This window comes from Cryptotermes secundus, unplaced genomic scaffold (genome assembly GCF_002891405.2).
Source record: "Cryptotermes secundus unplaced genomic scaffold, Csec_1.0 scaffold1556, whole genome shotgun sequence".
NCBI lineage: Eukaryota > Metazoa > Arthropoda > Insecta > Blattodea > Kalotermitidae > Cryptotermes > Cryptotermes secundus.
The window spans coordinates 25,648-42,654 of record NW_019734989.1 but is presented as its reverse complement, the minus strand read 5'-3'; the positions used below and the strand labels follow the sequence as shown (position 1 = coordinate 42,654).

At 39.0% G+C, this 17,007-nt stretch overlaps 1 protein-coding gene across 3 annotated transcripts in view; it reads right to left on the bottom strand.

The window, feature by feature from the left end:
• The window catches only part of LOC111869192 (mitogen-activated protein kinase kinase kinase 4), a gene marked incomplete at its 5' end in the record, with an annotated part of 108,109 nt that overhangs the window by 71,330 nt on the left and 19,772 nt on the right, over nucleotides 1–17,007 (bottom strand). For all 3 annotated transcript variants that reach the window (XM_023860489.2, XM_033753316.1, XM_033753317.1), the window contains 3 exon segments: nucleotides 3,595–3,797; nucleotides 4,758–5,109; nucleotides 8,828–8,988. In XM_023860489.2, coding sequence (XP_023716257.2) covers nucleotides 3,595–3,797; nucleotides 4,758–5,109; nucleotides 8,828–8,988 — 716 coding nt within the window.

The window sequence follows — 17,007 nt, the reverse complement described above, 5'->3', positions numbered from 1 at the left end:
AGGTGATAGGCACAGTCTTCTGGGATGCAGAGGGGTTTATTCTGGCCGAATTCCTGGAACCTGGGCAAACCATCAATGTTACTCGTTATGTCCAGACGCTGCACAAGCTCCATCATGTGTTGCGCGATAAACATCCGGAATGAAACATCATCATCCTGCATGACAATGCAAACCCCCCACACCACTCACCTCACATTGGAAGCAATTGCAAAGATTGGGTGGGAAGTTCTTCCACACCCTTCCTATAGCCCTGATCTGGCACCCTCCGACTACCATCTTTTCGGATTTGTGAAGGATCAGCTGTGTGGACAACGTTTTGAGACAAGGGAGGCAATTCAGAAAGCAGTGCTTCAGTGTCTTCGGATGGCTGGAATGGAATTTTACAGAAGGGGAATTTTCAAACTCCCAGAACGCTGGGAGAAATGTGTACAAAGAAGTGGCGATTATGTGGAAAAATAAAGAAAGGTCTGTAGGTTGAGGTGGTGTATTTGGTTTATCAATAATAAAGCATGTTACTTTACGAAAAATTGTTGCTCATGACTTTCAGTATAACCCTCGTATTATCCCCACTTGAAGTATAATTTACCCCATCCTCATATTCAGTTTTCCAGTACAATCTGATTGGTTCTTCTATTTGATTTTGAAACGTTGTAGTACCAACATTAGCCATTTTTAACACTGCTTTTTCTTTGCCTACATTTTTCATATGCAGACCATGTTTAGTAAAAAAATTCCCTTTTGGGATTTACTTTTACCACCTTAACATGTTTGAAAGGCTTCATAAGTTTCACTAGTTTTCTATTAAAGTTTTTCAGATCACTGTTCATGCAAGACCAGTCAGATACAGCATACCAATGTGGGACAATCACCAAAACAATGTTCGTATGACTATTAATTTCCACAAAATCCACTGTGTGTCTCAATCCATCTTGGGAATTATTTCTGCCAACATCATTAGTACTTCCCCAAAAGACAATTACATCCTTGTTGGTTTCACAAAACCATTAATCTTGTAACTGTCTTTAAGACTATGTTTCATATCAGCTGCACAGCCTCGGGCATGACTATCCCCGATGATCACCATTTTCCATCATTCATTTTGTTGAGCACTTCCTTTTAGTTTATGGTTTATATCCTTCTTATTTCTTTCCACTGGCATTTGCCCCTTAATAATAACTGGAATCGGATATGTTAAATCATTTATATGTGACTGCTGATTTCTGTGATCACTATTATTGGTACAAAACTGAGTAGAGAGTCTCTTTCTGACGAGAGCTTCTTGTGTTCCCTCCTTGTTGAGGTTATGAAAAACCTCAAAATGATTTGCAGCTTTTATAGTTTGTGGTGCAAATTGCTTTTCCACAGCTTTTATTATTCACTGGTTAGAATAATCCTTCTTCTTTATGTACCTTCATCGGACCTGCATTCCCTGACTTGTCTTGCACAAATTCTCTCTTTAAAGTGTTCATATCTTCTTGCAGAAGAGCAATAATTTGAGGCGCAGATATCAATTCCTGTGACACAGTTTGGAGTTCTACATTCAATAATACACAATTAACAGAATTTATATCATGTTTACCACTTGAAAACTTGTGATGATTAGCTACACTATGCTCAGCACTCATAAGCACATCCGCCATCTTGCCTCAACTGAGTCAACTGACATTTCAGAGAACATGTCACCTACATCTTCTGGGCTGAAGAGGAAGTCAAGCAAGCACTCCGCTGGCTGCCTGCTTCATGCAGGATTTCTTCCCGGTCTATTCTTCAGAACTGGAGATGGAGGTGACATTCCTCCAAAATGATGACTTTCACCAGCCTACACGGTGACATATTCCAGAAGAGGAAACTCCTCATAACAACTGCTACAAAAACTTGAAATCACCTATATGAAGCATTTCTTCAAATATTTCTCTCAACTTGAACTTCTCAAATGTACTTTAAAAAATAAAACCGAAAAGAACAAAAATGGTCATTTTCACCAGAGAAAAGTAAGTAAATTGAGTCTCTGCAACATCAGGGAAAGAATTCCTACAAATTCTGGGCAAGAGAAATGTCTTCTGCAAAATACCAAAGGATAAAGCAAACAAGAACTAAAATTTGTTATCACTAGCTTTCTGAACTTCATTCATCATCCGACATTAAACGATGGAAAACAACATTTGGGGAACTGGATCGTCTACCATCCTCAAAGGACGGGTACCTATTCCATTAGAATGGGGTAATTCCAGTGACTGGCATAAGATCTTTTTAACAGCAACGAACTCACTACGAAGCCCTCACCTAAGGACAGGAACAGATCCAAAAAGTTAGTATACAATACATATTACTGTCAGAACCCTTTAGAATGATCACATTCATGAGCATATTTTGATGGTGAATCTGGAGTTATTGGAATTTGATACAGGATGCTTAAAATGTGTAGTTCAGACTTTATGTCATAATAATCTGTTATATTAGGAACAGAATAAAGCTATGAATCCAACAAAAACGTTCTACATGCTGAAAAAATAGACATATTCCATTCCAAGGAAACATATGCAAATGTTTCCCATTAAAACACTGCCTGTCTGAGCATATGTCTGCATGGTTTAATCTATTCATGTGAACAGAGGGGCAGTTCATATTACTCTCTGTAAATAGTGTAAAGTACCTGCAAGTGCTTTATGTTGTACCAGGTACAATACATAAATTAATCTACTGGCAATAATGAGTGAAAAGTGTAAAGAATGAAGAGTACTATCTTCTGAAATGTTGCGCAGTGTAGTCTGGTCAACATTTAACAACATTTTGGAGGAATGTGCTACCTCCAACTTCAAGATAACTGCCTGCTGCTTGCTTGGCTTAATCTTTGACCCTGAAGATGGATACAGTAAACGCCACAGTCACTATAGAAGAACCTCAAAACCCATGCTGTGGAAAGAATGTCTGAACAAATTGCAGAAAAACAGAAAACTCACTGACTTTAAGCATTCATGCAATGGGATGGCTTCATCAGGATGGTGACTGGGCTACAGGCTGGACACTTAAGTAACTGGGGTTCAATTCCCAGGAGGGGCAGAAATTTGTCTCTTCTCCCTAGCACCATGATAGGCTCTGGTGGCCACCCAGCCTCATATCCAACAGGCACTCAGGGTAAAGCAGTTGGAGTTTGAAGCTGGCCACTCACCTCCAACTGGTACCAATGTTAATATATGAAGCAATACTTCCACTTCCCCATGTCTTTAAGGCATGGTACATAATTAAGCAAGCAGACAACTTTTACTTTTATAAATGCAATGGGAGGAATATAAACTAAGCACATATCATATTACTGCTACTCAAGGGGAAGTTTTAATAAGACCTGCTTAGACTTCAACAGGCATGCCACAACAAATGGTAAGTTATGATTTAGAGTCACTCAGACTGTAAAATGATGTACTTAACTGGACTGAGAGAGTATATTAGAGTTGAAGTTCTGATAGCAGCAGCTACGAAGAGTAGTATCTTCTGAGTGTGACACCATGTAGTCTGGTAAAGGAAAGGTATGCAGTTCTTTTCAAGATGTGTAACACCACATCAAACAAAATATGTTACTGTTGTTCAGTAACTTACCTGGCAGCAGGATGCATATCATGGTAAGAACTATCGTCACTCACATCCGTTCCCACACCTGATGACACATTTGGGTCATCTTCATTGAAGGGTCCTACTTGAGGCCAATTGTAATTTTTTGGTTGATGAAGATACATGAGCTTCCCAATGATCAACATTTTAAGACGGTGATGTTTTGTCATGTTGTACCATAAGCACATTGCCTGCAGGATACAAGAGACCTTTATTTATCTCATTCTTTACCTCTCAGTCAGTACAGTGATTACACTACAGGATAGATGAACAAGCAATAAGGGTTCAAATTATAGTGGGGGGGGAGGCACATGGTAGAATAGTTGGTTGCAGCACTGTGCTACAAGCTGGAAGGTTGCAAGTTAAATTCCCGATGAGATCATTGGATTTCTCAATTGACCTAATTCTTCCAGCCACATTATGGCCCTGGGGTCGACTCAGCCTCTAAAAGAAATGATTACCAGGAATCTTCCTGGGGGTTTCCTGGGTTTCTGGACTTTCTCCATAATCTACTATTCCAAACTAAACCTCACACTTGTACCTAAGAAAAGCAGCAGACCCAGTTTCCCAAACAATATGTTCTGTTTGGAGTACCAGACAGTGGATAAAGTCCACAAAACCAGTAATCCTAAGTGTAATATATCACTGTAAGAACTCTTTAGAACTGACTTCAAACTCTCCACTATAACGGTAATTATCATATTCCTTACTTTAACAGGGATATGCAGCAGCACGGTTGGTTGAGGTACTATGCTACAAGCCAGAAGGTTGTGGCTTTGAGTCCTGATGAGGTGAATTTTTTTTTCAATTTAACTAATCCTTCCAGCTGCACTATGGCCCTGGGGTTGACTCAGCCTCTAACAGAAATGAGTGCCAGGAATATTCCTGGGGGTAAAAGGCAGCTAGCATGTAAGGCTGACAATCTTACTGCCATCTATGAGCTGACTGTCTAAAGAAAATGTTGGAGCCTTGACGTCTCACAACCTTATGGGCCTTCACAGCCTGTTATAGGGATAGCTTTACCTTTTACCTTACTTCAACATAAAGGTAGAACATACACTCTTCACTAGCATGTACAAGTTGGAGGAAGTGTTGACAAGTCAGTCCCATAGAATCCTATTTCAGATTAGTGTAGTTTGACAAATCCTCACCTTGACCCTTCCTACAAACTGTGAGCATTTATAGAGAGGATGCTGGGATGCAAATGCTTTGCTTGATGGATAGAGGGCTTCAGCAGCCTCCAGTCTTTGAAGTAATTTCTCCACATCCTTCAGTGCCTGGTTCTGGATATCCACACAGCTGTGGCAGTACATGGAGAGGCAGCCGGCACACATACATTTGTTGTTTTTGTTGTTCAAAATACTACATGGCTCGCAACAATCCTCTCTTCCATCACCGCTAACACCACTGTCACTTGACTGAGTGGAGACTGGTGGTGCTGGCAGCTGCACGGAGTCACCTTCTAATGTCGACACAGGTGCTGGTATTACTTTTGGCTCAAATCTTTAAAATACATAATTTACAAAATTGAAAGAAATCTGACAAACATAAAAATCAAATAATAAGTCCGAGAAGGTTCATTTTGCCAACATACTTCTTATGTGAAGTCGCCATGTGAGTACATCTAATTTTGTTCTTACATTACTGAGATACCATTAAATACTATTAAAACCCCAGCATGTTTCAGTCACAACTTACCTACTTCAGAAGGAATGCCAGGTTTAAGGAAACTTCACAATCTATATGTATGAATAAAATATTTTAAAAGTAGAAATTTTTTGTAAAATATTGAAATTATATTAAATTTCAAAGATGTGTGGCGTACATGGCAGTGTAGCTAGTTGAGGCACTATGCTACAAATTGGAAGGTCATGGGTTTGATCCCCGATGAGGTCATTGGATATTTCACTTAACCTACTCTTTCCAGCCACACTACGGCCCTGGGTTCAACTCAGCCTCTAACAGAAGTGAGTACCAGAAATCTTCTTTCAGGGTAAAGGGTGGTCAGCACGTAAGGCTAACAACCTTACCGCCATCTGTGACCAGACTGTCTAGATAGAAGACGTGGGAGCCTCAACCTCTCACAACCCTATGAGGTTTCATGGCCTGTTACCTTTCTTTTTAAAGATTCAAACCATTGTCAAGTGTACCCTTCTTGATAAATGGTGTGTCAGGCATCCGACAATGGTTCACATCACTGAACTGTAATATAATATCAGTTGAAAATGTTCACAAAAATTTTAGGACTTGGTGACATTTTAAATCTTGTATTCATATATTTAAACTGTAAAGTTTCCTTTAATATCTGGTATCGCCTCCTGAAGATTTCACTTATGACTGAAACATGCCAGGACCTTCATAGTACTTCATCAGCATGAGAAAATAAATTAGATATATTAAGATGGTGACTTCACATCTTATTTTGACAGAATAACAACTTCCTCCTTTCCTTTCCTTGCCTTACCTCACTTCACACATTTTCATATCCATAATTTATCTTCTACATCAATGGAACACAACTTCTTTTTAATTCTGGTAACATTAAGAGTCTCCAGCGACCACACATATGCAAAAGAAATGTCATGCAGTTTTAAATTGTAATTCATTGACAACATGTATTGACATTTCCTGTGGAGTGTGTCTAATGACAAAGCCTTCTCCAATTCTTCCATCATGTTATGCATAATATACTACTTGCCTAGTTTTGACACATGGAACAGAAATTCACGCATGCACTAAGCACATCACAAGCTACAGAGGTGAAGTTGCTATGGGGTATTTAGAAATTAAGAGGGAATAAACTCATGGTACCAGGGAACATGACATAAGACAGATATTTAATACTTCTAAATATTTATTATACATTTAGACATGAAAAATAATTTAATTTAATTTTGTTATAGAACATCCATATTAACATACCATACTTTTAAATAACTAGTAACACAATGTGATAACCATCCACAGGCAGACTGGGATGGGAAGATGTGAACTTCGAACTGAAAACAAATGTGTACTGACAGTTCAACTATGAATCCTTCAGGAGTTCCTCAGCCTTGGGGATAAAGGTATGAGTAATGTTATATTTCAGGATCCTGTTACACTGTATAGATCTGAATTCAGAGCTTTTGTGCCATTTACATGCAACATTGTTCACTATTCTTTCTTCATATTCCTTTATTGGATACTACATGTTTCGGTCTATCTGGCCATCTTCAGGTGTACAGGTTGTTATGGTTAAACTGAGCCGATCTCTTCGGCTCACTGGATGTGGTGCCCTCTCTGAGCGACATGGCCTAGGCTCCTACCATTTGTTTTCCTACATCCCTTACCACTTCTCCTTATTCCGTGGCGCATCTTACGTCACCACCCTCGGTCTTTCCTGATTCGGCTGAGGCACCAGCTCTCTTCTGCCTGGAACGTCGTAGCAAACGGACGTGTCGCTCCGTGAGAAATTTCTGTTTAGGCCGGCGCCCGGAAATTCGATTTGGCAGTAGACTCCAGGCAGGAGGGCCCATCTCAGGTAATATCCATGATTGTTGAGTCTTAGCAGACTCTGTAAGCTTCTTTTGGATTGTTTTTGTTGGAGATGGAATATTGTAGCGTCTGCTTCACGTAATATGTCTTACTCGCCGCCTGTGGCGGAGAAGGGCGTGGTCTCCGAGTTGTGTGAAGAGATCACGGGCCCGGGTATGCCTAATTATTGTAATGTTTCTTTTTGGTAGTATTTATTTTACTCTGTTATTAAATGTTTATTGAATTGACTGTTTACGTCAGTTGTGTTTTTATTTGGTCGTCTTGGAAATAATATAATACAGTTATAAGACAACCTCTCCCCCCCCAACTAGTAGGTGGGGGCCCAAAACAACCATGTGCAACCCAAGTACACCTGAATAAAACTGAAAGTAATCCACATAACCAAATGAACCAGAGGCAACTACAATAGATGGAAAGAAATTCACATTACAGTGAACAGCAGAATCCTTAACTATAACAACCTGTACATCTGAAGCTGGCCAATTAGGCCAAAATATGCAGTGTCCAATAAAGGAATACAAAGAAAGAACAGTGGATGATGCTGCACATAGATGGAACAAAAGCTCCAAAGTAAGAAGTAAAGCTGAAGTTGTCCCTGTGCTTAATTAATTAAGCACCACACCATGAAGACATCTGGAAGAGTGGAGGTATACCTACACCATTCTTAACCTTCAACATTCAATAGAGGTGAGTGGACAGCTGCATGCCCTGGCCGCATTACCCCCCAAGAAAGTGCCCCCAGTACCCACTGGATAGGAGATTGGGTGGACCCAGAACCAGTCTGGACACTATGGAGAATAGAAAAATCTCTTGCCTCTGACAGGAATCAAACACCACAGCCCACAGCCCTTCGTTATAACAAGTGAGCTATTCTGACTCCTTCTCAGCCTTGAAGGGAAAGATTTCAATGTTGTTTCAGATGGAAAGTCATACTACTTAGAAGAAATTCATGAATGACCAAATGTTGCAGCTTAGAGATAAGCAGTCCTCCTTCGCATCTGAGAGGTCCTGTCTTCAAATCTAGGCTCAGTAACCAGTTAACCTGAAACTTCTGTGATTTTCTTCAGGCCCTGAACAAAAATTCTGAGAGATAACCTAACCCTTTGTTTCTCCTAACACAGTACATATAGCAGAATGTTATTTAATATATAAATACTCAGATAAAATGGGCAGATAGCATCACACACTAGCGTTTTAAATGGGGCAGGCGAAGGATTAAAACAGGAAGAAACAACTTCCTTCCATTTGACATTCTATAACTAATGCAGTTCAAGAGGCATAGATAAATAAATGAAGGATCAATAGATCAAAAACTGATTACAAACTAAACACACTGCATACAGAGCAATCAACCCTATAAAGATAAAATTCAAACACTTAAAAAGCCAAATACAAACTTTTTATCAGCTGTATGTGTTTTTGACTGACTGATTAACTCATTTTAGTCAAAGCACTAGTAATTCATTCTGATCAAAGCTCAATAACCAGGATTCTAAAAATTCTAACGCACATATCGTGGCAAATTAATTGAGATAAATTGAAAGCATAAAAATATTTGCACAAAGTACAAGGCAAGATTGTGGGTGTATAATTTTTTTCAAATGGATAGTAGAATTAAACTGTATTTCTGAAGACTTGCTATTAATTAAATTTAGAACCAGCCTAACTTAATTTATGGATTTACCTGTAGACCATAATGTCATTCAGCAGATCTGCAACATGCTGTCTAGCTTTGCATAAATAATCATCTTGCTCGGTGGGTGTTCTGTCTGCATGCCACGCTTGCAGTTCTAACCAGATCAGGTCCTTTAATTCATTCTGCCACAAATGTTCTTCTCGGCTCAACTGAGAACAAGATAAATTCCATTAAACTTACAATATCTGTTACAGAATAATACCAAAAATAAGTTCTGTACAAGAGGACTGGAAGTGCAAACAATTTGATCAAATCTTAGAAACACTTTCAGCTGAACTGTACAACTTCTAACATTATACACTGCAAATAGGTTGCAGCTGATATCAAATTAAACATCCTTTCTACATTAAATACATAAACAAAAATAAGTGAGGAATTTAAGATTCTTGCAATATTTTTCTACAGATATGGGGTAGGACCTACAAACAATAATCCACAATATAAGGCAGTCCTAAATGCTTTGGTACATCAATGGATCATTTTCACAGTCTAAATAGATGCTTGTAGGACATACTCAAGGTAAAAGCCATCACAATTAAGGCACTCCTCAAGTTGTTGAATATTTTTTTTTTTTTCAAATATCCTTTGAATAAGCCAGATTTGAAATTCTCACCGCAGTGATTATGGGGTGTGACACTGCATAGGAAAGAGAACATGACTACCTCACATCACATTCCAGATGGCAGTAACTGTCTTCTTTTGAATAGTATCATGTGGATTGCTCTGGAGTACACATGTGACATTTTCCTACACATCCTGCAGATTTCTTGTATGGGAACACAAAAACTGCTTTCTTTTAAAAATCCCCATAGGTTGACATCTATCTGAAATATGAAGGGTGTAAAGGACAAGGAAATTTGACTTTCCTGGGTATATGGCACCCTGCAAAAGCCTACCATGTACATCCCACTTCAGTCTCTTCAATGTGATTGGAATAAACGTTCCACAGTAAAAGCCTTCTCAAACACACTGGCTGCATTCTCAAGGGTAACTCACCTGACAATAAACACAAAGAAAGCAACAACTATCTCTGACATCCAGGAAGAACATGAATCCTGAACATGTACCCTCATCGAGGAAACGACTTTACACCAGGCTATATTGTATTACCATTTAGTATGTACTGAATTATAACAAACTCAGGAAAGCTTTATCCATGAACTGAAATCAGCATTAGAGTCTATCTATCCTTCGAGATACCCAGTCAAGTAACACTGACAGTGGTTACATTTCTGTAGACCTCCATAATTTGTGAGCCTGCATACTCCATGGTTTCAGGTAGAGAAATTAGGTTCCTCCATCATACATGATGGCTCCTACTCACTTAAAACAAATACATCTTCTTCCAACTGACAGCAACATCTATATAAATAAAAATGTAAATGTTCGTTTGTTCAGGATCTTAAATCTCCGAAAGTTCTTCACCGATTGCTTTGAAATTTTGACACAATGTTGCATTCAAATGCGCGCGTTTTTATACACCCATTATATAGATGTCACACCTGTGACAGGTAAAAACATGCTTCTTTTGAAAAACAGAATTGGAATTTGGAATTTGGAATTCAGAAGAGTCACCCCTATGGAAACGCTAGAACAGACCGTTGCATAGGAAGTAACAATAGCGATACTGTATCAAATCTCCACGGTTATGACGAATACATGGAGCGTTCCCACAGAGACAACGCAATAACAACGGGTCGTTGCATAGGAATCGCGGAATCAACAAAGCAGCGTTTCCGCGGTTATGACAAAGGCTCATTTGCATAGCAGCGGCCGAGGGTATAAAAGGGGGTTGAATTCATTCGCCCAGTCAGTCTTGGAATAGCTGCCGCTGAAGAAGGTTGGAACCTAGACACCAAGAGATACAGAAGTATTGGCCGAGAGATTGTGTAACCAGTAACTCTAATACTGCAAGTGGCGATAATTGTAAAGTGTGCAAGTGAATTACAATAAAGATTCGCTATAATTAATACGGCATAAAGTTATTTGTAGCGTGACATACCCAAACACGCTACATGCATTACTGACGCGTACAACACATCACATCCACATCAAATTCGTGCATTGTTTGCAATCATATTGATCGCCTACTCTCCTTCATCTCCAACAGATTTATGGGAGAAATATAAATTGCACATGGCTGAAGATATTTTCCGTCGAATACGCAAGGAAAATTCCAATATGAACATTGATTTCACAGCAGAAATCTACAATGCAGCATTGATAATGATTGAAGATTTGTGCTTAGAAATCGCGAACAAAGTTCTCAATTGATTGGGAATGCCATCACCGAATTGGATCCGCTGCTGCTTCGTTCAATGTAGAATTGCATCGTGAACAAAATTACAACACAGGTGATCTTTTATCGTATGTGCAATCAAATATTCCTAAGCTAACGCTTGAGCAAAAAGGCATTTAAGATCAAATAATGCAAACTGTCAATAACGGGGTTGCAGAATTCTTCTTCTTAGATGCGCCAGGAGGAACTGGTAAAACGTTCCTAATTAGATTGATTCTGGCAGCAATTCGATCCCAAAATGACATAGCCTTAGCTCTTGCATCATCTGGAATAGCTGCAACATTGCTACCGGGTGGAAGAATTGCTCATTCCACTTTGAAATTGCCACTGAACATGCAATTCACTGAAACTCCCACGTGGAACATTTCCAAAGCATCAGGCATGGGAAAGGTATTGCAGAAATGCAAACTTATTGTTTGGGATGAATGCACAATGGCGCACAAAAAATCGCTCGAGGCTCTTCATCGATCACTGCAAGATTTGCATGGAAACATCAGACCATTTGGGAACGCATTAATATTGCTTGCAGGAGATTTCAGGCAAACATTACCTGTAATTCCTCGATTGACACCAGCGGATGAAATAAATGCTTGCCTGAAATACTCTACTTTGTGGCGACACGTAAAGACGTTAAAATTAACTACAAATATGCATGTCCAGCTGCAAAACGATTAATCAACTGAGATATTCTCACATCAATTGCTGGAAATTGGGAACGGAAAGGTGCCGGCTGATCTGACCTCAGGACGAATTTCGTTGCCTCATAACTTCTGCAATTTACTGACGTCAAAAGAAGAATTGGTTGAAAAAGTATTTCCCAATATTCAAACCAATTATAAGAATTACGATTGGCTGAGTGAACGAGCTATTCTTGCGGCCAAGAACAAAGACGTCTACGAACTTAACAATATCATTCAGTCTTAACATTCACTGCGAGGCAGTCACATACAAATCCGTCGACACCGTTGTGGAAGCAGATGAAGCAGTTAATTATCCAACAGAATTTTTTAATTCACTCGATCTGCCACAGCAACGTGTGGCCGGGTACAGCTAGTTTTGTAATAAATATTTTCAGTGGAGTACAACAATTAAGAGTGCTTCTGGCAGACAGTGATTTATGACATTGCATTTACTTACTTACTTACACATGGAGACGAACCCTTATTGAGGAGCTGCCTATTCTGCAGCTACTCAGGAATTTCCTAGCATTTTATGGAACCCAAAGGTTCTTTACTGTGTTCACAAGAGCCCTCCACTGGTCTTTATCCTGAGCCAGATCAATCCAATCCGTTCTATCCCATCATCTCTCTCTAAGAGCCATTTTAATATTGTCCACCCACCTACACATTGGTCTTCCAAGTGGTCGCTTTCCTTCGGGCTTTCCCACCAATATCCTATATGCATTCCTCATCGCCATCATTCGTGCTACATACCCTGCCCACCTCATCCTCCTTGACTTGACCATTCTAATTATACTTGGAGGAGAGTACACGTTATGAAGCTCCTCATTATGCAGTTTTCTCCAACCTCCTGTCAATTCATCCCTCTTCAGTCCAAATATTCTCAAAACCCTGTTCTCAGACACCCTCAGTCTACGTTCCTCCCTTAATGTCAGAGACCAAGTTTCACACCCATACAGAACCACAGGCAAAATTATAGTTTTGTATATTCTAATTTTTATTTTTTTGGACAGCAGACAAGAAGACAAAAGGTTCTGGACTGAATGGTAGCAAGCATTACCCGAGTTCAATCGCCTCTTAATTTCCTCCTGAATCAGGTATTGATTTGTTATTGTTGTGCCACATGTTCAAAAAATCTGTTCCCTATCTTTATGCCATGATTCTGCACTGCATTTTGGTGACGAAACAGCAACATATACTTAGTTTTCTCTGTGTTTACTTCTAGACCAACCTCCTTACTTGCGTGAATAAAAGTTCGTGTGTTTTTATTTTTGGTATTTATATAACCCAGTAGATTCACATCATTGGCGTAGACCAACAGCTGATGTGTCCCATTTAATTTCAGTCCCACCTGGTTTTCCTGGACCTTCCTAATGGCATTATCTAAACCAAAGTTGAAAAGGAGTGGCGATAAAGCATCTCATTGTTTTAGGCCATTCTGGATATGAAATTTATCAGACAAATGTTTACCTACATGAACTTTACTCTACTTTTCGTTTAAACACATTTTAATCGACCTAACTAGTTTCATGGGTATCCCAAACTCTATTAGAATATTGTACAATACTTCCCTCCTAACTGAATTGCAGGCTTTCTTGGAGTCTCATCGTACTCCCATTTTTTCTTAAATATCTGGCGAATGCAAAAGATCTGATCTGTAGTTGATCTGTTACATCGAAACCCACACTGATGATCCCCAACAATTTCATCTATATATGGACTAAACCTTGAGAGATGAATATTGGATAAAATTTTCTAAGTTCATAGCAGTGATATCCCCGATAATTATTACGGTCTGTTTTATCACCCTTCTTGTGAACTGGTACAATAATAGACTCCTTCCACTGATCAGGCAATTTTTCCTTATGCCAAATAGCAGTATAGCTCTAGTACTTATAGCTGACAGTAGAGGAAAAGCTGTGCAGTGGATGGGCAGGTCCACTCGTGAAAGTTGAGGGGTGTTGTGATTAGTCATTCGTCTGCATTCAGTGCAAGCGGACGTCCCAAGAGCATTCTTCCTTGTACAGTCCAGTTAAAAATTTTGACTCTAGGAGTCATATTTGAGTGTATTATTCTCTAATTGCTGCATTAATATTGTGACGCGTTACCTTACGTCCATCGCCACGCAACGGCTACAATGGAAACTGTTGAGTTCCAACAGCGACAAATCCAATACAAACAGACCGTTGCGAAGGAGCATTCCCGAGGCAACTGATTGCCAAACATGTGAGTTTGGAATAGGCACTTCCATGGTTACGTAAAGAACAGGGAGCCATTGCACAGACAATGCAGAAGCAATGAACGTGTCTCCCCAGAAATGAACTACAGAGAGTTCGTTGTGCCTGTTACGTAACAGCGGACAGTAGAATGAAACAGTGAGGAATGGTGTCTGGTATCCAGTCCGCAGAACACCTACATAAGCCGAGAGCTACAGAGACAGAAGACAGCAACAAAACAGCAAGAAGTCAGTATTGGGATAGCCGTCACCGAAGACGGTTGAGATCCAACCACGACCAAAGATAGTTGAGACGTCGAATTGAAGTATTGGGCCAGAAGTCAAGTGGTGACAGTGACAATATTTTATTTTATTGTTTATTTTTATTCATTGATTTTCTTTTTTGTTTACTTATATTTGTACATTTTTTCCTATCTCCTTTAACATGCCACCTACACAAAGTAAATTGAGTGGAAAAGTGTTGCATTCACAATCAAGAGAAATTGTTAGTAATGTATATAAGTATATGAAAGCGGCTGGGCCAACAATTACAGTGATGAACACAGCAGTGAAAGTAGCAGTAGTGTCAGAAGAATAATGAGAGAAAAAAATATCGAATCTGGGGCTTCCACTTCCTTTTCGACACCACATAAATAAAGACCTAGGAAATCTTCACTAGCCACTTTGGACGACTTTAACGAGTCTGTGGTGCGAAGAACAATTAATGACTTCTACATAGTCGAAAAATGGAGACCTACCCTGAAAAAAGTTCACGAAAAGTTGAAGAAAACGTTAGATTTTCAGGGATGCATCTCCACATTAAAGAAAATTATTTTGAAACTGGGGTTCTGCTGGAAGAAAACAAAAAATAATTGGACATTGCCGGTGTTGCCCCTTTAGAACAGACCCGTGTAATATGTAAATAAAGTCTTCATGTATATAAAAGCGAAAAGTGTATAATAGTGTATAGTGCATAACAGTCTGCCATTCAGCTCTTAAAACTTAACATCGGATGTGTGAACATCAACGAGAATAAACCACCATCACTATGCAACACAGTGAGGTAAGAAGTTATTTCCTTTTGAGAACGCCTGTACTGCATTCCCCGCCACACTTGTTGCCATACTGGAGCTCTCCCCCACCACTACCAATACTTCTCCTACCTTGCGTCTGAGGACTGTCACCTATAAGTACTAGAGCTATAATTAGCTTGTAGATCTTAGAATGTAATATTTCACCTCCTACTTGAATAAATTCTGTCGGAATTACATTCAATAACTGAGAGAAGTAGTTCCTACGCCTATTCAAAATGTTGTGGGAATCTGCAAGCAGATCACCAGTCTCATCCTTCACTAAGTTACTGCTAGGCTGGTAACCCCTCTTAAAGTCATTTATTCCTGCATACAGGTCTCTAATGTTCTTGTTCTTACTGTTCATTGCAAGCTCATCAATTTGTTTTTCAGATATTCCCTTTTTATTCCTGAAATGCCTGCTGGTTTCATGTCCTATATTGTTCAGATTATCCCCATTTATTTCGCTTGCATCCTGTAACCAGTGCAATTTGGCTTGTTCTCTTTGGTCTAATAATTTTGAGCATCCTTCATCGAACCATGGCTTATGCTTCTTCGGTTCACAATAACCTACACTCTCCTTGGTGAAAATGTTGATATTTTCTCTAATAGTTTCCCACGCTTTATTAACATCCAAATCAGTGTCCAAGTTTTCCAAAGCCGCGAACCTATTTGAGATTTCAACATGATACTGTTCTTTACCTTCTACCTCATTTAATTCCTTGAGATTGAACTTCTCCGTATGAACTCTGTGCATTGTATGTTTGCTCACTGACAGTATTTCCTTAACCTTTGCCACCAGCAGGTAGTGGTCAGTATCACAATCTGCTGCCCTGAATGATGGACATCAAGTATACTTGAATGCTGTCTCCTAACTATCAAAATATGGTCGATTTGATTGCGCATCTTCCCATCAGGAGATGTCCAAGTAAATTTATGGATGTTACGATGTGGGAACATTGCACTTTTGACAGATATTTTGATGTGGCAAAATTTACTACTCTAACTCCATTATTATTACTAATTTTATGAAAACTCTCATTCCCAATCGTTGGTTTGAAAATGTCTTCCCTCCTTAATTTGACACTGAAATCTCCTAACAAAATTTTCATAGAGTACTTCGGGAATTTATCAAATATATATGTTCTAGTTCTTCATAGAACCTGTCCTTTATGTCATCAACTTTATCTTCTGCTGAGGTGTGAACATTCATAATGATGATATCACACCACTGACCTTTTAGTATTATATATATCCTATCACTAATGAATACTCTCTTAACTGCTGATACGATTCTCTTATGTATGAAAAAACCCGTACCTATTTGATTTGTTTCATTCTGGTCCATCACACTAACAATTACAAAGGCAAAACAACTCCGTCCAGTGTGACTATTGAAGTTTTAACTACTTGAAAACTTAGCACCCTTACATGTTTTGGTCCATATAGACCATCATCAGAAGGACATCGATACTTTTTTGGAAACTACTAACACAATGGGTGTTTTGAGTGTTAAAATACATATGCATACAATGTCTGTAATGCACAATATATACAAAATCCAACTTTTTCACAACTACAGCAGCTTTCTTGGTATATTAAAAATTGTTAAAACTTTGTTATTTAAGTTAAAATTTATAAACCAAATAGGTTCATGTCCTTTATCCTATTGTCTTTCTTGACGGGGGCTGAACTTGTGCCGCCTGTCTCTCTTGAGAAGGAGAATCTTGGTATCGTCCTGTGTTTGTTCGTGGTGTGCTGCGTTGTTTTCACTTTAATATACCAAGAAAGCTGCTGTAGTTGTGAAAAAGTTGGATTGTATATATTGTGCATTACAAACATTGTATGCATATGTATTTTAACACTCAAAACACCCACTGTGATAGTAGTTTCCAAAAAAGTAT